Genomic DNA, 21,899 nt, shown 5'->3' on the forward strand with positions numbered 1-21,899 from the left:
TATATATATATATATATATATATACATATATACATATATACATATATATATATATATATATATATATATATATATATATATATATATATATATATATATATATATATATATATATGTTTTTTTGAGCAGCAACTATGATAGTATTTGTAGATGCAACCTTACGAAGATGGAAGAGTAACTTGGTAGATAAAGCTTGTCGAACTACATTTACAATGTGCTTTTGGACCTTATCTGAAAGTGAGAGGGCTGTTATTTGTCAATATAGGAATGAAAAATATTGTGATTGCAGTTGATTGCAATAAATAAGTTTTTTCAGAGTTAAAAGTCACAACCCACTGCAAGCCCCAAGCTGTTTTAGAAGAGAGCCACTTTAGACGTAAGATTGTCAGAAAGATTGTTATTGTAGATAAGAAGTCACTAGAAATGAAGAACAGTTAAAGCCTTTGAGAATGTCTGCACTTTGAGAACTGCAGCTGGAAAGAAATGATTTAATAATCTTAAAATTTTTATGTAAAGAAATTAATAACAGAGAGAAGTTGGAGGGTTTCTTAAGTTTTTAAAAATTGGAGCCATTTATTTAGCACTTATTTATAATTTAGCAAGAATTGAAGAGAGTTATGGAGAACCCTTTTGCAAGACTATGCTGGAAATGTTGTCTGAACCACAAGCTATAGAAGAGTTTAACTAAGAATTGACTTCTAACATGATGAAAAAAAGTATATATATAACTTTTATGTTAATTTATGTCCCCAAGGCTATGAAGATCACTACAGTCAAGGAGGCTACTTTAATTGTAGTTACAACCCTTTTTCAACTCTATACCTCTGAAACAGGAACTATAATAAACAAGGCTGCTTTGTGGAGAAACAAGTTGAGTGATACTACCAGGGATGAGGTGGGGATCAAACTCGGAACTTCTTGCTTATGAGACAAGCGCTCTACCACTACACCACTACTGCAAATATTAGGCAATAATAATAAATCTTAAAAAACTTTTAGTCAAGGTAATTTGTTAAAAAGTTTTTTAAACTTCTGCTGACATCAACAGTCTAGAATTAATTTCTGCTAAAAGATACATTTTGCCATACATTAACATACATTATCATACATTATCAGGCCTTTGTTTTTTTTAGATTTTAGATATTTTAATTTTAATTTACTTTGTTTTTTTTTTAGCGCATTTTTTAAAAGCGTTAATTATCAAAACTTGCAAAGAGCAGTGACATATAAATCATGCAAACGCTACCGTGTTCATGCAACCTCTTACACTAAGACCTGCAATATGGAGAGAATTTCATTGTGCAGTTGTTCTTTAAAGCTTTAGTTTTGAAAACAAAAAAAAGTCTGTAAATAGTACTAGACTGAATTAAAACTATTTTGACCAAAAGAACAAAATTATGAATGAATGTTTGGAAAAAAATATTAATAAAAAAAAATTATTACTAATAATAAATTTATTAACTATTATTAATAATATTTTATTTAATAAATAAAAAGAAGCAGTAAAAAAAAATAAATTTAAAAAGAAAACATTAATCTTTAAAGTTACTAGTGCCAATTCTTTTACTTTTAAAGCAGATTAAAAATTCAACAAAAAATTAAAAACAAAACAAAAAAACAGTATATTGATTAGTGTCAGTTTAATGCTTTCTAAATTGCTTGAAGTTTATAATAAGTAATATAGCTACCATCACAGATGATTTGTACCAATTCACTTTGTGTTGTATTTGTAATCAAGAAAATTCTCACTGGATTTATTAGATGGTGAAGTACATTATTTTCTTTTATTTCTTTTACTAGAAAGAATACAACTTCGACTTCTTGTAAACGTAACACACTGACATAGTCCTAAAAATTGTATATACATACACACAGATTTTTTACTCTGACGAACAAATAAATTTATATTTAATAAATTTTTATTTACATTTTTCATCAAACTATAGAAACCTAAAACATCTAGTGGAATTGAAACTGAAATTTTCACATTACTTATATTGGCTAAGCTTTTATTACTTAACTTCTATAATTATTTAATTATAGAAGCTATAATTGTTAACAATAGAAGTAATAAAATTATTATTATTAAAGTAGTTAAGTGAAAAATAATAAGGAAAAACTTAAAATCAAAAGAATTCAAATTTAACTTTACTTTATTAATTAAAAAATTGAAATGAATCACAGGAGGAACAGCAAAACTATGACAAAATGCTTTAGAACTTTGCTTTGTCCTGGATTGAAAGTATTTAAAGTTTTTCTTAATGCTAAAAATATAGGTTATTGTTATTCATTCATATTTCTAAAAACTTTGTGGCTATGAAAATATAAGTTTTACAAAATTACTTAAAAGCAAATCTCTCATTGTTTAAATGGCTATTTTATTATGATTTTGAAACATAAACACACAAAAAGAAGATAAAATTGTTAAAATACATGAAAAGAAGTTAAAAAGATTAACAAATGGTCATACAAATCCTTTTAATGCTTCAGATATCAGAGAAATTGTTCCTCACACAAACTCTCTGATGTGAATTAAACATCCATAAAAATTATTTAAAGTTTTCAATTGCATTAAGTTTGTGTTCTAAAAATAGGTTTTTTTCAGTAATGTTATGGGATTGATATTTTGACAAACAAACAATTTGACATCACGAAAATGGTACACTATTCCAACAAAATATCTTAGACATACTGACATATACTCTTCTTTTTAACTAACAAATCATTTCCTTCAAACAAAATTTAAAAATTTATAAAATTATCAATGATAAAATAAAATTCAAAAACCTTAGAAAAATATTATCATAAATAAAGAAACTCAACTTCGATATTTTCTAAGAAAATTAAAAGCAAAAGGTTTTTTTAATGATTCTACATGCTCATACAAAAAAATTAATCCTTTTGGATCTCAATCCTACTCCTATCTATGGTCTCCCAAAGATGCATAAATTAAACTTTTCTGAGACTACCATAAACTTTAAACCTATTGTATCATCTATTGGTACCTATAGTTATCAATTATATTTCTAAAACATGTTATCTTCATTATTACCCACTAAGCTTTGCACTCAAGATTCAATTTCCTTGTTAAAGAAATAACTTAAGTCAATCACCACAAACCCTTTTTAGTATCATATGATGTGACAGCTTAGTTGTTTGGCCACAAGAAACCATTGAAATTACAGTGAATTCAATTTTGTGCAATAATTAAAATGATTTAAATTTACCATTGAGCAAAGGGGTCTTCCATAAAGTACATACGCAGCTTTGGGGAAGGAGGGGGTTACCCAAAAACATGCAAACTCGTACAAGGGGGAGGGGGTGTTAAATCCAATTTTGCATATGTACTTGACAGCAAGTACATATGCGGTTTGACTATCTTTCATTCCTATCTCTCCTAAAACTTGATTTCTCATTTTTTTTTCAACAAAAGAATTGAATTTTACGAGTTTAAAAACTCAATATTACATTTTGTAACAGAGAAACGTCAAAGCAACTAAAGGATTTTTTGTTTTTAATGTTTTAAAAAGTTTATGTGTTTTTTTTAATGCATACATACGCAGGAGTGGAAATCACTTATAGAATACAAGTGCATACAGATGGGAGGGAGGGTCCTAAAACAGTGATTTTACTGCATATGTACTTGATGCCCCCAAACACACTTTCTTTTTAAAGGAGAAACTTAAGATTAAATTGATGGTGTGGTCCTGGGTTCTTCGTTAACACCTGTTCTTGCCAATATTCGTGGGTCATTTTGAAAATAATTGGATTAAAAACTACCATGGTGCAAAGCCACTTCTCTATAAAGGATATACAGAAAACAAACCACATCTTTTTCTTAATTATATAAATAGTAGACACACTTCTATTTCTTTTACTATGGAAAAAACTCTATGGAAAGTCTGAAAATAACCTTTATAGATGTAACTCTACTTAAGATAAATTCTTTAATCCCCAATACCATTTTTCATAAAAAAGAAGCTACTCGCCTTAATTTTTAAACTTTTACTCCATTTTGGTACAAAGCAAGTCTTACTAAATGCTTAATTGATACCTTAGTCTTATTTTAAATGACTTTTATTGAAAAAACATCCAACTCTATTAAAAAAAGGTTAAATTAAATTGCAATAAGATATTGCAGTTAGGTAACTGTTAAATTAGTATTTACTTCACTATAAATTTTAATGTAACTCCTGTTATATAAAAAAAAACTATTAGCCGTTTTAAGACATTTATTTATCTGAACCATGGCCTACTATAGTGACAGGCCAAGTAAATATACGGCTTTTACAAAAACTGTAGATGAGTTCTTTTTATGGAAGCATACTTTGTTTTTTTTTTTTGGTTTTTAAGAAATAATGAGTTATATATAAGTCATAAATAAAGATTTTGTAACAAATAAATGAATTCAACTTTATAAATGAAAAAAAAAAAATTGTATAATAAATGCAAACCACATTTCATTGGATATAATATAGTAAAAACTCGCTTTATATTGTGTAAAAAACTCTAAAATCTTTATGATAAAATAACTTATAAAATATATTGAACATTTAAGATAATTTCAAAATTTTCATTTTAGGCTCCTTTAAAGATCGTGAGGAATAAAGATGACAATAATTGTTAAAAAATATATTGGCAAGGATTCTACAATGTTTTTTTTTGAAACATTAGTAAATCCATAAAAGTCAGATACCAATGTAAATATCCAATGGCAAATGTTATCTCCAGGCAAACTTAAACCACCATGATTAATCTCTCTGATATAATCTCCCAACTGGTCATAACAAAATGATGTACCTTTAACTGGAAGATCTTCTTACTGACATTGCCAGCAATGTAAATCAAAGACATTTTAATTTCTTTAGACAAACTGCTTTCAATAACAGGAAGAATATGAAACACATTGAATAAAATAAAATCTTGCATTGCATAACTACATTTTTCACACAAATGAAGCTTGAAGATATTTCTAAATCATTAGCTGTCATACCAATATTCAGACAAAGTTTTATTTTTTAAATGTCAACTTTTTGTAATATTTGTTGAATATTTATAAAATAGGTACCACCTTGCTGAATTTTCCAAATGCTTTCTCAATAGGGTCTCTAGTAGAATGTCCAAGGCAAACATACTTATGATTGTTAGTTAGTAAATGTTTTACTAGTTCAACCATCCCAGGATATGTATGAGAAAAAGCATGAGAAATATCTTTGGTTAAATTTTTTAGTCTTTGACCTTGGTTTAAAGAAGCTATTTTTTCGACCATATCAGCCAAATTTAAAAAAAGATTCAACCATTGTTTGATGAAAAAATAGTATGACACTTATCTCTAGTACAAATATCTTCATAAAGTCCTTTAACATTTAACAATTTTAAAAAACTTGATAAAAATAGATAAAAACACTGGCGTCATCAACATTTTTTAATGATAGATGAGTTTTTAAAGCAGCAACAGTCTCATCAAAAAAATACTCTCAAACAAGTTGACACATTTTGATGTTCCATTGGTTTTAGAAAAATTGCAGTTTAATTAAGTTTAAACAATTTTACAATAGCATCTTTTTCAAATTGAGAAAGTTTTTTAAGATCTGACCATTTTGCAGTTCTTGAAATACCTTTGTAAGTAAAACATAGTTCTTGGCATTTTTCTATATAGACATATAGAAGGAAAGAGTTATCATTAGCGCACCAAGTATTACGAAGATCAAACATTCCAAAAAACTTTTTACTTTGTTATTGTGTCAAAGAATAGCAACAACAGAACCACCACAATTTTGTATTGCTTCAATTGTTTGCATTGTTTGATTGTATTGAAAATTAGCATCTAAACCTGTTACAGGTAATGCTTTATACAAAAACTGTTTTTCACCAATTAAAGAACAAATCATTAAGCCCAAAACTGTTTTCACTAATTTATTTGGAGGAATTACAGATTTATCAAAAATATTACCTCCTTGACATGTTAACTGTGGTTTAAAATAAATTTCATCAATTAGTAGGATAACCTGTCTGAGAAATAGAACATTTGTCAAAATACAACTTTAAAAAATCATCATCTTCAACATTTTTAACTTGAGATGTCAACTTGGTAGTTCGTAGTCATCATGTAATCGAGAGTAAAGAGTTCTTGACAATAAAAAGTACTCAAATCCTCCAGCAACCATATCAGGAGAATACTCTTTTTCACCAGTAAACATTAAACGCATAAGGAGTTCATACTTAACATCTGTTCAATAATAATACTATTCTTGCGATCAATTGGTAAAGAATTCAGGTAGTGTATTGCAGCATAAAGATGACTAATACAGTCAATAATATTAATATGATTGTAAGAAAAAGGTCTTTTTTATGGATTTTTTATGGTTCCCTTAACACCACACTGATAGCTACCAAATAATAAATCATTTTTTATTTTCAAAATAAAATTTGGAACACCCAAATTGTCTAATATATCAGCAGATTGAAGATGTAAACAGTTTTCATATATATTTGAGAAGGAAAAAGATTTTATTTTAGACATCATTTTATTACACAAATCTTTGAAAGAAGAAATATTATCCACTTTCACAAAAGCCTCCATTTTATCAGACATAGTACTTCTTAAAGATGGCAATGATTTAGTAGTTAATCTTGGCGGTGCCAGTGGAGCCTGAATTTGACTTGGATTTACACAACAAAATACAGATGGTGGATGTTTTGGTCCTAACTTTCCATAAACTAAAACTTCTTCATAGTCTATAGATCTTCACAAATAAAAGTATTTGGGCTATCTGGAATATTATCTCGAGGTATAGCACTTATCCATCTTTTTCGTTCATCTACATTTTTTTATTTGGCAAAAAAACTTTCACAGACTTTGTAACATCGTAGTTACCTCTGCACCCAGTGACACAACAGTTAAAAACCATATTCTTTAAATCTAATTATTTAGCTCTAAAAAGAAACCAAATTTAATATATATAAAATTAAAACGTATCGAATATTAAATTAAAAGACCATGTTCATTTTCTGGAATGTGCCATATTTGGAATTATTAATGTGAAATTTATATAAAAATAACTTGCCTGCACTTTTTTTTAAGCCATATGCTTACTCGGCCTGTCACTATAGTAGGCCATTAACATTATAAAGATATTTATATATCTATATATTTATATATATATTTATATATCCGAACATTATAAAAATATCTGAAGATATTTAAATATTTAAGATATCTAAACATTGTAAAGGAGTCAAAATATAAATATTTCCATATTAATGTAAATTTTTTCATGCAATTAAATGATAAGTATTTTTCCATTTTAAAAAATATCTAATAAGTTAAAACTTAAAGTATGTATATTTATTCTGTATCTTTTTAACCTATTCTTTTGTTTATTCCTATTTATTCCTTTGTATCAATTGTCAAAAATTTTAAATAGATTGTACTGCATTTTTGTAATTATATTATTTATAGTTTGTTCATAGATAATTGGAAGCACACTGAATTTTTGAAAGTAATTAATTATTAGGAGGTATAAAAAGATAATTTAAGAGTAATTTAATTAATCTAATTAATTTGTTCCTAATTAGGACCCTTAATAAGACCTTTTGAACATAAAAATTGGTCAATAAAAGGGCAATTACTAATTATTAAGGACAATGCAACAATTTATCTTTTTAATTTTTATGCAAATTAAAAAAAAAAAATTTATTTTACAAATGTTTCCATATCTTAATAATTAAAGTGTTTAAATAATTTATTTTTTGTTGCAATATTGAATGAGTGAATAAAGATTACTATTTTTGACCAACAGGTAATGTCTCTATGATCTCTACAATGCTCTTATACTTCTTTGTCATCGTTTCTCAAATCTAAAAATGTCTTACAACATAAAGGCTTTTTTAGCAATCCTTCAATGCTTTGAACAGAGAATTTATAAACTATAATAAGAATAGTTATAGTAGTTGATAAATGTAAAGTGGTATAGTGGTAGAGTGCTCACCTCATAAGCTAACTTTCAGAGTTTGATCCCCACCATGTCTCTGATAGTACTGCACCAAATTTGTTTCTCTGTGCAGAGGCCTTGTTTGTCAAGGTTGTGTTTCAAAGTTATAGAGTTGAGAAAGGGTTACTCAATTAAAGTAGCCTCCTTGACCATAGTGGCCTTCTCAGTCTTGGGGAGGTAAATTAACAATAAAAAAAGGAAAAAAAAAAGTGTCTCAAAACAAAACAAATTGATTTTATAAAAGCCATTAAAAGTTTATGTTTTTTTTGTTCAATCAATCAATACAACAAGATTTGTAGCAGAAGTATTTATTTTGATAGTTATATATCTTATTTTTTCATCTCTACTTACTTTACCTCTATTCTAATACTTTCTGATAAACTGTCTTCCTGACTTTTTAAAACAACACTTTATAGATTACAGAATATCTTCAGTATGGCCACATGGTCATACAGAATATCTTCAGTATGGCTACACCCAGCTGAAAACCTGATGTATAGCATTATAACATTTTAAATCAAATTGTTTTGGGTGTCCCTTAACCTCACTCTTTTTATGTTTGCAAAATGAAAACATCAAACAAGAATTAATTACATCTTTAAAATCTCAAAATCCGCTTAATCTCAAACCACATTATTGAATAAAATCCAATAGAAACTGTTGAAGTTCATAAAGCCTTTCTTTTTTATATCATACTTGAAGTATCAAAGTTTTAGCAGCCTGGAGTTTTTTTATAGTATTCTAAGCATTATTAATTTATTTAAAGATTTTTAGAAATTTATATGAAGACTTTTATAGTTTACTATTAAGTTTATAGATTTTTATTTTCAACCTATTTGAGATAAATTAATTTTCAACCAATTATCTGTTCTGTGTTTTTAATGTTGTTTTTTTCAAACTACGAAATTTTTTTTTTTTAAATTAACAATTAATAAGTTTTCCAAGCATTCATCGAACCTTATACCTCCTAATTCCGAAGACAGTGAGAATAATAAAAAAAGTTTAGGCTAAATTTTTTTGATTAAAACAAAAGAATAAATGCATACCAAGAAAAACTAACTTTTGAAGTCAAAGTTTGCCTTCTCTATTTTGTAATAAGCCAATTAGTCTTCATAATATACACCACAATCTTCAGATTTTTTGTTTGTTATAAAGATTGATCTTTTAAACAAACAAAAAAATCAATGATGCCATGTACTAAAACTCTTAGGAATAAAATGCGCTTGAATGAGTTAACAAGCCTGTAGATTGCGGTTTTATTATGAAGACTATTTGACTTATTACATAACAGAGAAGGTGAGCTTTAACTCAAACAAAAAAATTAGTTTTTATAGTATGCATTTATTCTTTTATTTTTATCAAAAAAATTTAGCGCAAATATTTTTTTTTATCATTCTCTTTAATATGAACACAATATGTCTCAGCGGTTTGGGATCTCTTTGAGTAAAAACAGTTACTAAAATTAATATTGCAATAATATTAAATGTGTAACTTGCACATTACTAGGGTTGCCAGATGTCTGGCTTTTATAAATGAAAAAAAATTTTTTAACATAGTAAAAAGATTTATTTTCACAGTTTAGGCACTGTATACTCCTCCATAAAGCTGGACATCTGGCAATCCTACACATTACACTATAATTGCAATTTAAGCTTCAAATTATAACTTAAGCTGAAAATTATAACAGCAACTTAAACTATTTTAAAAACTGCGAAATGAATTATGGGATATTGTTTAAATACATGAGATATTATGTTTTAAAAATAGCAATTACAAATTAATGTACAAAAGATACAAACTTGTGAAAATGCAACCACCCCCCTTCCCCTCCCTGTTGCAAATTGGCAACAGGAAAGGGGGATTATAAACTTTTTTTTTAATTTAGCGCCTAAATTTTTTTACATTAATTCAAGCCCTGCAAATATTTTTTGAAAAATTTTTTATTTTGTTGATTTTTATTATTTTTTTAACTTATTTTTTTGACAATTATATTACATAATTTATTATTTTGAATTATTATATTATTCAAGATTATGGAAAAATACAAAAAAAAAAAAATTGTTATATAACTTTCCTTCAAGAATGCAAAAACTTGATAAGACTTAACCTACCTCCATAACTGAACTTTGTACAGTGCTCCATGTGGCATCTGTATATACAATCAAAAACTTCTTGCCAGGATTTTGTCGTTTCTTAGCAGCTGCAAATAGCTCAAGAGCCCACCCCACTCCTCTTTCAAATGCACTACGAGATTTTTGAGGCCGTTTTCTTAATTCTTCTAAAATCTGGTATGTTTCTTCATTACTATTATTGCTATCTAGGTGTTTATAAACATTTGCAATTATACTGTAATCAATAATACCAAAACGACTATGCTGATTGCTTATAACAAAGTTATATTCAAATGTTTCTGCATGATCAATTGTTGAATTCCATACATCTTGAACGCTTTCAGAAGAATCGAAAAGCAGTATAATATCAAGATTATCTTCACATGAAGTAACTAAATTAGCAAAACTTATTAGTCATTTAATAACCTAATAGTTGTTATTTATTATAACAAATAAATTGACAACAAAAAGAGATTGAGAATGGTATTTGTTTATATTAACAGTAAAAAACTATTTTTTATATTATTTTATATAAGACGTAGAGCATTGGACTAATAGAATTAGAAAACTGGATACCAGATAAAGTACCAGATGCTAAGAGCCCCTACAAATTAAATTTAAAAACTTTAAAGCAAAACCCGTTTTACTTCAAAAAAAAGTAGTAAAAATGGATTTGTTTAGGCTACTGCTTAAACAAATCTCTTGGTTAGTTTTTTAGATTCTTTTTGGTCCCTAATGTATTTATTTAAACATAGGTATTAAACCAAGTTTTTTTGTTGTACCTTAAAAACTATTCCGACCCTGGGTTTATAATTTCTTATGTTAACAAGATTTAGGTTATTCAAGAATGTTATGCTTAATTGAATTTTTGTAGTAAGACAGCTTTAGTAAAGTGGTCACAATATAGATGCTTATCTATCTATTCCAGAATAAGACTTTAGATGTAAGCAAATAGATAATTTTAACTCTACTAATGGACATTTACCTTTGTACCTCCTAGGTAATGGCTAAGTAAGTTCTTTTTTATATTCTAATTAAGGTACAACTCTAAAATTTAAAAAAAGGGAAATTGATTCTAAGGACAGGTGGAAGATTCTAAGGACAGGTGGAAGATTCTAAGGACAGGTGGTGATAAAAATAAGAAGCTTTTTGTTATGACTTTGTGTTAATCAACAGAAACGTGCCAATTGCATTGCTAATTGCCGAGAACATAAGAACTACCTATGTTTAAGTCACTAAAAGAGACTGCAAGTGCAAGACTTCACAATATAGATAGTAAAGATTTAATGGGTATGCTTAGCGATGCCAAATGCTATCACAAAATCCAACAATTTTTTATACTTGTTATATCTTTTCTAAATTAAGATTCTCTTAAATAATTTAAACCAAAACTAAAGTATTTTAAAATATTAAACATAAAAAATCATTACTACCACCAAATTGTTTCAATCTATTTTATCCCAAAAAACAATAATTTATCTTTTTTTCTCCTTAAAACAATAATGCTTTGTAACTCTTTCCCGCTATCATTTCTTTGGAAAGAAAGAAGGCAGGTAAGTTGAAAATGAGTCAGGAAAGACTATCCTGACTCATATAATTTCAACTTTCTGTTGATCAATTTTTTGCTTTTGAAATATTTAAAAAGCAAGATTTAAACCTCTTCTTTGCTTTCTTTATAATATACTTTACTTCCAATATAAATAGTAGATGTTTACAGATTTGTTGGATGCTTAAATGGATGCTTTGTTGGATGATTTGTTAAATATAAAAATTATAAAGAATCTAATTTTAACGTTGTTTATTGATATATATATTATGGGTGCACTAATGCCTACTTTAGCCAACACCATTGCATCGGCATTAGCCCTAAACTGGAATTTATACTTGTTTCTATTTTTCTAATAGGTAAATTAGGATTATTTTCAAATATGTTTATGGTCACTCTAAATGTTTCTATATATACATTTCTAATTATATTCTAGAAACTAAACTTAGAAATAAAATTAAATAAGAAATCAACATTGAGCAAAACAAGGAACTCTTTTGATATTGATGAGAATAATCAATCAAATTTTTAAATTTAGAAAAATTAAAATATTAAGAGGAACATCTGGAAAAAATTTTTTTTTCAAATTCACATTTCTTTATTTTAAACTTCTCTATATTATAGTTTGGATCCATTAGCCATATAGTTGCTGTTCTAAATAATCAAAAGACACTAAAAATTTGGGGAGCCCCAGATAAAATAGTTTAAACAGATTTTCAAAAGTGGTTGCAGATATGTCTATATAATAACTTAGGCTTACACATACATTTTCGTTTATGGAATAATTATGTTTGCACACCATGTAATAACCCATTGGCATGAGCCAATAGTTGCAAAAACTAATGATGATGCATCAGCAGACCAATGCCGATGCACCCCTAATATGTGTGTGTTATACATAGGTATAAAATAATATAATACCAACTGGAAGGTTCACTGTCTTAAAGCCTAGATAAAATGAGGAGAGTAATCTTGTATACATTACAAAATCATAAAAGACAAAAACAAGAAAATAAACAAAATTGAGAAAAAATGAAAAACTTTTTTTTTTAGCTCATAAAAATGAAATTAATTTTATGTAACTTGCTTTGTAAGAAATTCTAGTCAGTAAATCATTTACTGACTGGAATTTTCCAGAAAGCAAGTTTAATACTGCTTACTTATTTTCTTGTTCTTGTTTTCTTGATTTAATATATATATATATATATATATATATATATATATATATATATATATATATATATATATATATATATATATATATATATATATATATATATATATATATATATATATATATATATATATATATATATATATATATATATATATATATATATATATATATATATATATATATATATATATATATATATATATATATATATATATATATATATATATATATATATATATATATATATATATATATATATATATATATATATATATATATATATATATATATATATATATATATATATATATATATATATATATATATATATATATATATATATATATATATATATATATATATATATATATATATATATATATATATATATATATATATATATATATATATATATATATATATATATATATATATATATATATATATATATATATATATATATATATATATATATATATATATATATATACTTCAGGCGAATATTGACATTATAAACAGTATGTTTTGGTAAACGAACATTTAGCGGGCAAATTAATGCGTGGGAAATTTTCGCGCGTTATTTATTTTTATAAACGTTTGCCAAAGTTTATATGGGTTTAACTTTGGTAAACGTTTTTAACCCCCTCCCCTAAATTTTTGAGACAACTGTAAAATTGCTCCGCCACCCCCTACTTAATTGCCCTAAAGTATTTACAGGGCTAACAAAACCGGGAGGTAGGAGAGCCAGGATGCATTGCTCTCTCTCGCTTGCTTTATTTCTATTGAACCTCTTTTATTTTTATTTTTTATTTTTCCACGCTTTCAATTGTTTTAATAACAATAGCGAAACAAAGGAAACCTTTGCGTCACTATACGAAATTATACGAAAAAAGATTTGATTTCCGTCAAAAATGACAAGTTTAAATCTTTAAGAGATTAGTAAAATCTAAATGAAGGAAGTAGCGATTGCAAACAATCTCAAGTTCAATGTATAAATAATCTATGACCTACGAAAAGTAAAAAATTTTTTTTACGTAACCATATTCGTATTAGTATATCATATATTGATTTTTAACAAAAACATGAAATTTGACGTCAAAGTTTTTTTTACAAATAAGTTATTATTAAACAAAGTTTGCATATCAATGAAAGCATTTTCAAACACATGAGGCATTCTTAATTATATAAAATGTAATTATATTTCCCAAAAGCTAGTGTTTTACGGATTATAAAATGTTTACTGAAAGCAGTTAGCAATTCAAAAATGTCGGTTTATTTTGAAAAATTATTTTAAAAAATGACGCTAAAAATTACAATCCGCTTAAAACATTACAGTAATTGGCGGCGCTATCAATAACAAGTGAAATGCCAAAAAATGCCAAAAATTACTATCATTGAGATTTAGGTTGAAAAAATTTAAACTCATCAAAACTCTTGTTTTTAATGAGTCTAAATATTTCTTTACAGCAATTTTATTCGACTTTGTCATTGACTAATTTAGTATTATTGTTTAGACCAACCAGGGCCGACGCAAGTAGGTGTCACGTGGGGGAGGGTATTCATTACGATTTTGCCGACTAAAAAAAATGTCCCCATTTTTTAAAATTTGCCGACTCACTAGTTGACACTTGCCGACTGACTGTGTAAATTTTCCGATTAACTTGTCTAACGGGTCAACATTTGCAGACTGACTTGTCTAAAGAAGTCACACACTCTTCGCGCCGGCCTTGAGACCAACATGCTTTCTTGATAATATCAAGATCTACATCTACTATATGTAACACTAACATAAAGAAAAAAATACAAAAAGAATATTATTAAATATGTTCAATCTAAAAAATAAAATAATCAAAATTTAACTTTTCTTACTAATACTTTTTTTCAAACGAATCTACAGATAGCAAAAATGAATAATAATTTAGGTAAACAAGTAATATAACTTAAAAGTCTTTAATATAGTTACTTATATACTCAGTAAGGTAACGGTTCCAGTAATTGACCATGTGCCAGTAATTGACCATTTAAAAGAAAAATTGTTAAAATAAGCCCTACTATGGAAGAGCGATTTAAAAAACAGCGGGAAAATAATCTCCTACCATTTGGTTGTACATACGTAAACGCGGCAAACTTTGACATGTCAACTTCTGAATCCATTTTTTTCTGTATTGTTTTAGATTCATTATGCCTTCCATAAAAAGTCAATTTTGAAAATACTCAAAGAAAACGATAATAGAAGCCTTCCAAGATGTAAGAAATGATAATACACCAGTTCGGGCAGCAGCTAAAAAACATAGTGTATTAAGAATTACTCTAAAATATAAATTGGAAGGCATGTCACCCATTGAAAGAAAAATGGAACCTCAAACCGTACTAAGCTATGAAAACGAAATAGTAATTGCTAAATGGGTCCTAAAAATGTCCGAAGCAAGATTCCCTGTAACTGTAAAACAACTTCAAAATAGTGTACAACGGTTGGTGACTGACCTTAGTAGAGACAATCCCATTCACTAACAATTGTTATGGGAGGACATGGATCCTCGGATTTTTAAGAAGAAATGAAATTATATCTAAACGTGTAAGCCAAAACTTAACAGTTTCACGTGCATCAGTGACACAGGACAATACTTTACAGTTGTTCACAGAAGTTAATGAATACTTAAAAAAATATATATTTCACAAGTCCTGATGGACCCTTCACGGCTTTTTAATTGGGACAAGACCACCTTTTTCTTAACCCAAAAAGAACGAAAGTCCTTGAAAGTAAGGGATATAAGACAATATGTCAACAAAATAATTCAGATTACAGGTAGTGTCTTACAGTATTGATTACTGACAATGCCTGCGGCAGTGTTGTAACACCATTATAATGGTGTTACATTACTATAGTAATGTACAAATATGAGCGGCTGCCAATGGAAATAACGCTAAACTTTTCTTCCAGTTGGGCACTAGGAAAAAGTGATTCCGGTTGGATGATGTCGGAACTATTTTATGAATTCTTGGCAAACCTTTATTACCCTTGGTTCAACGTAAATAACGTAACTCTTATTTTACTTGTCGATGGGCATGTTTCCCATTTAAGTATGCAAACAAGTCAGTTCTGTAATCAAAATGGGATTATTTTGGAGTGCTATCAAAATGGGTGGCTTTATACCCTAATGCTACGCACATTTTACAGCCTATGGATATTGCATTGTTTTGCACATTAAAAGAGAGTTGGAAGCAACATGTTCATGAGTGCTGCAGCAATCATTTAAATGAGCCATCTTGAAGAAAAAATATTTTGTTAAACTGCTAAAAGAAATTGTGGGTAAGTATGTTACTTATTCTGTGTTGACCAACGGTTTCTGCAAGTTTGAAGTCTATCCCTGGGATCCAACCGTACCAAGGGTTCCAGGAAATAAAAATAACATTGCTGTGCAGAATGCTGTGCCAAATAGCGACATACATTCACGTTTAAAATATATTAAACATGGATTGCAATTCTTGAATGAAAGTATAGGGAAAGAAAAATTTAAATTGTTTGAGCAATCTACACCTAATTGGCAAAGGGATCCTTCTGACAGATCACTTTTTCTGTTGTAAAAGAATACAGAGTTAGAACTTAAAAGGGTTTCTCATATAGTTGAAGGCAATGAAAATACCACAATCGCAGGACCATTAAATGTATTATCTTCCATAGTTGACAGAAATAAAGATACTGCAATTGCTGGACAGTCAAGTATATTATCTCCGTTTAAAAAATATAGGTTTTGTCCACCTGTTGTTGGCAAGAAAAAGCCATAGAACAAAAACCAAAGAAAAGAATACCCGTTACAGTGTCCGGGGAACTTGGCCAATTAAATTTCCAAAAGAAAATCAAAAAAATAAAAAATAAAATAGAAAAACTGAAACAAAAAAGAGCAGCTGAAAGGGAAAGAAAGAAAAAAGAGAAAATGAAAGAGAATGAGAGAAAAAAAAGTAAGCAAAAATTAAAGAAAAGGAAATGGTATGAAGAGTCTAATTCAGACATCTATTACTATTCCTGAGTTAAACGATGCTGAAGATTTTGAATGGTATAAATATTCTTAAGATGAAGATTTAATTACGCTGAAAACGGATGACTTTGTATTTGTAGAGTATGAAGGGATTCATTATCCGGGAAAAGTAGTACAAGTTGTGGCTAATGGCTACAAGATAAACACAATGGTTTAGAGTGGAATTTCTTCTTATCGTTGACCAGATAAGGAAAATAAATTTGTATATTTAAGGGAGCAAATACAAAGGAAAATCCGCCCTCCAAACCTATGTTCTCGACGTGGATCACACCTTATATCAGAAATTAATGTTTACTCAACATTTCATTTTTAATAAAATTTTGTATTAGTGTTGCATCGCTTAACAAATATACAATATGTCTTTTGGATGTTATCTTAACTGAATTAAAAATATTATCACGGCTTTTATTTTTCTCACGTTTAACATATGGTTAACTACTAAAGTAAAGGATGGTCAAATAGTAAGTTTTTTTATTTTTTATATGGTCAATTTCTAACGCAAAACCATGCTTTAAAAAATTAGCTACTAAAGCATGAAAAAATTGTACTTTGTAAAATATTGCTTAACAGTATGCTAGAAGATAATATGGTAAGTTATTAGAACTATTAAGACTATATAAATGGCAAACAACCTTAAAAATATAGCAGTCGCCCGGAATTTTTTCTCTTTAACGGTCAATTACTGGTACCGTTACCTTACTATGTTAAATGAAATGCCAAAGTTGCTTCAGCTGCTTAGGCTTCTGTAATACCTTGATTTTAGGTTGAAAAAAAGACGTCAGTTTATTTGATGACGCTGACACTTTGATTAGGTTTTTGTGTTTTTCACTGTTAACATGGCGGTGTAAGTCAATAGCTACTTTGTTAGCGACGAACAAGTAACTATCACATATTGCACACTTTACCTCATTCTCATTGCGCCCTTAGCAAACCATGAATACTTATTTTTCATAGTGCTTGAGAAATTGCATTTTCTCTTTGTAGAAATTGAAGTCATTTTTATAAAGAAAGTTGCAATTCAATTAAAGTGCTGTATGCTAAAAAGAAAAAATGTGCTGAGTTAAAAAAGTTTTAACTAAAAAAGAATAGATCTATACTTTTTTAAGTTTTTAAATTATTTTGTCGTTCTATGGAACAACAAAAGAACACGCAAATTATTTAGTTTTAAGAACTTTTAGGAAATTATTTAATTTTAAGAAAAAATTATTTGGTTTTGAGAACAGTTAGTTTTAAATATAATTAAATTACGTTCAAACTTTTGTTTCAATTATTGTTTGTCAAACTGTTGGACAAATGAATGAAGTAAGATTAAAAAAGCATTCAAATGCAATTGGAAAAATGAAATGCGGAGAGTAATTAGACAGAAGACAAAGGACAAAAAACGAGGACAAGTCCTGCTTTAGCCGGACGTCTAGCAACCCAAGATATAACCAAAGAGGTATAGTAGCTGGAGGGAGACGAAGTAAAATACGTCATTTCTCAAGAAACAGTCTTAGTTGTAACATAATTTTCTATTAAACACCGAGTAGTTATCATAATTTAAAGTTAACTAATAATATTCCACTTTTAACAAAAATTATTTAATGATATTGTTTCAAAACGTCTTAAGCATCGCAAATAAAAAATGGAAGTTATTTTAAATGTTCGTAAACAATGTTACAGTTAGATTATTGTTATTTTTTTATGTTGTGCTTTTGAACGACTAATACAAAATTTCTAGATTAGAATTGAATTAATAAATGTCTTAATAAGAATTGGTTCTATTTTTGCCGGATTTACAAAAAGGTATTTTATATCTCCATTTGCAAATTGTTTTAAATCCAACAAAAGTACTACAACACAAAATAAAAACCTGGAGGGATTTAATAAGTGCCTGGCCCAAAAGTCATTTTGACTTACCGCTGGAATAATAATACAACAAAGACTATATCGGGTCTGAAATCATTTTCGGCTTCGTACTCCATCCAGCTATTATACCTCTTTGATATAACGATAGTAACGTTTTTATTAAATTGATTAAGTTGATAGTAACGTTTTTATTAAATGCTAGTCTCCATCCTCTTATTGACAACATCTTATATAATGAGTTATGTTAAATGTTACGTTAATGTTAAAGCTATGTCGATAACAATAAATACAACACCATCGACCAGAAAACAAGTACTACTAAAACCTATTAACTATCCAATCTTCAATCAAAGTATTTTATGTCATAAATAAAACTGTATTTCATCTACACTGTATTTAACCCCAATTAACTTTTGCTTTGTCAACTACGCACACAAAGACAACAATGCAATTCAATCCACTGCTGAAGAAAACGTTTCAGCAAACTTGTGTATAAAACAAAGTTAAAATTAACTTTGCGTTATTTCAAGATGCATTGTTATCGACAAGAATAAAAAAAATACTAAAAACTCTTATAACTTTATTTAACTTTTAACTAAATTATTAGCTTGAGTCATATATAACTTCCTTTTTTTCATACGTTTATTTTTTGGTGACAAAATATTTTCTCCGCTATTTAATGACTGGCTACCATCTTGTTTTTAGCATGTTGATCTCCTTGTCATAAAAGTTTCCCGGTTTTGACTTTGAAAAAAACGAATTTGAAAAATTCAAGAACAGCCTCATCTACTTGCTGTTCTGAAGTAAAGATTTTTCCATTTAAAAAACTCTGAAAGGAAGAGGAAAGGTAGTGATCCGTCTGGAGAGTAAGAAAGATGCGGCAAAAAACAACCCAGCTAAGTTCAAAAAATTTTACTTAAGTCACCCATGCTGCACATAGTCTTGCATTATCATACAATTTATATTCTTACGGTTGACGAGTGCAGGGCAATTTTCCAACAACTTTTTTTGGGCTCTTAAGAGCTACTGAACATGCACGTCTCCAGTTACCGTTTCATTTTTATTTAACAGCTCATGAGCTGTTAAATTATCCCTTGGCAATCCCACGATAAACACAACAAAAGTTTTCTTGCCTTAGATGCTTGCTTTAGGATCTGGTTAAGAGGTTGATTTTTATCCAGCCACTGTCTTTTACGGACAATGCTCTCAGATGCTATCCGTTTTTTGTCACCAGTAATAATCTCCTTTAAAAAGGTTCATTATTTTCACGTAAGAGCATGCTTGTTGCAATTGACATTCCATCCATCTTGTTGCGTTCACTCAAATTATGGGGGGCCTGCACAACCATTTTGCTGACTTTCCCGAATTTTTTCAAGTGGCGGCAAACAGACTTCAAAATACAGTCATGAAAGTCAGAAGAACAACCCATCCTTGGCTCACTTTTCAAGGTTGTGTGTCCAGAACGGAATCAGTTATCACTCCTTTACCATACACACAGTTTTTGAGCTGTAGCAGTATTGACTTGTTGAAATTTCTAAAGCATTACATGTCGAAAGTGTACTTTTTTTGGTTATTCATTATTAAGCTAAAAAAAAAATGTTAATGTGCGCATCAAAAAAAAGCTGTCGAAAGACTGACCAATTTAAATCTGCAAAGTGAAAACAAAAAATCTTTTTGGGAAATACCTCATAATGAGAAAACAATAATAAAAGATATATACTACTTTGGTGGATGTTATTTATGACTCGACCTAATTTTTAATGTTAGCCTTATCCAACACCCAATTGCAGTATTCTGCAATTGGGTGTTGGGTATATATTGGATAAGGTAGACATGAAATATATTTCATTCCAACTTGGCTCAAAACTCATAAAAAGTATTTTATTCCCACTCTTTTCAATTACGTTATTTCAAGTATACTTTTTTTAAAAACTCTTTGAGTTTAAAAAAAAGTATAATTGAGATATTGTATATTTCCTTTATAATAGAATAACGAGCAACAAAAAACTGGCAAATTACTGGTAAAATACTGTATTAGTATCAGTACATTAATCTAACGGTAAATTAATGGTGTTATTCTTTATAACTATAAATTACAAGTCGTTTATGTTATTTATGTTTCCTTATTAATTACATTTTATTATTCAAATCATTTTTTAAGTTGTTTGTTTTTATTATTATTTATTAAAACTTTAGTTGTTAAATTCTTTTAACATAAAAAAGTCAGATAGACCCCTAAAACTCATATGCGACTCGTTTGCAAGAGCAAACGAGTATTATGTTGTATCGAGCAACCTGAGTTAGGGTCAGATATTTTGTTAGTTTTTAGATTTTAACAACATTAGCACGTTTAGAAAAACTCAGCCTAGCAATAATGCTTTAGCAAATAATTTTATTTGCACAGTACATTTAAAAAATATGCATACTTTATTGTTTAGTTTTTACAAATATTAAAAAAATATTGTTATATTAGAAAATTTTTTTCAGATTAAATAATAGTAACAGTAATAATAATGTTCAGTGCATAAAACCAAAGTACCTGGTGACAAAGTTGCCTGTGATGAAGAAAGCTGGGCTATGTTAAAAGCTAAAACATATGCACATAATAAAACCTTACTCATTTTCAAAATCATTTAAAAGTTTTTTCTTTCTCATATGCAGCATCATTAAGAAAAAGCATACAGAAAATGTATTTGAGCTGTTTAAAATTTTTTTAATAATGACCCAAAAAATATATATATTTAAAAACGGATTGTAAAATATACCCTAACATAATAGACTAGTATATTTATTTGGAAAAAAGTTTCTAGCATTTTTTAAACTTAATTGTTTTGCATAAATATATTTACCTTTGAACATCTACACGCTAAGAAAAGTCGTTCTAATTAAAAGCTTGAATAAGTGATAGCAAAGCACAAACGGTTCTTTTTTGTGTGTGCATGTGGTTGTTTTACTTACTGCTTGAGGTCAAATACATAAATAAAGAAATTAGAAAATATTTTTGACGAGTAAGTTAATTAAACGACTATTGCGTTGTCTGATAAAACTGTTTTGGTTGCTTGTGTACAAGTTTTAACAATATTTCAAATTAAAACAAGTATTTTTATAGTTATTTCTAATACGCATAACTCTACAATAATATCCATAACTTTACACTAATATCCATAACTTTACACTAATATCCAT

The 21,899-nt window shown here is 28.0% G+C and overlaps 1 protein-coding gene across 2 annotated transcripts in view; it reads right to left on the reverse strand.

Annotated features, from left to right (window-relative positions):
* Window positions 1-21,376, reverse strand: part of LOC100198915 (uncharacterized) — a 45,599-nt gene extending 24,223 nt beyond the window's left edge. For both annotated transcript variants that reach the window (XM_065820752.1, XM_065820751.1), the window contains exons 1-3: window positions 21,253-21,376; window positions 10,106-10,497; window positions 1,689-1,848 (exon numbers count right to left, since the gene is read on the reverse strand). In XM_065820752.1, coding sequence (XP_065676824.1) covers window positions 1,689-1,848; window positions 10,106-10,497; window positions 21,253-21,346 — 646 coding nt within the window. In that variant the 5' untranslated portion in view covers window positions 21,347-21,376. The remainder of the gene's footprint in view (window positions 1-1,688; window positions 1,849-10,105; window positions 10,498-21,252) is intronic.
* Window positions 21,377-21,899: the final 523 nt, after the last annotated feature.

This window comes from Hydra vulgaris, chromosome 15, assembly GCF_038396675.1.
Source record: "Hydra vulgaris chromosome 15, alternate assembly HydraT2T_AEP".
In the NCBI taxonomy this organism is placed as follows: Eukaryota; Metazoa; Cnidaria; class Hydrozoa; order Anthoathecata; family Hydridae; genus Hydra; species Hydra vulgaris.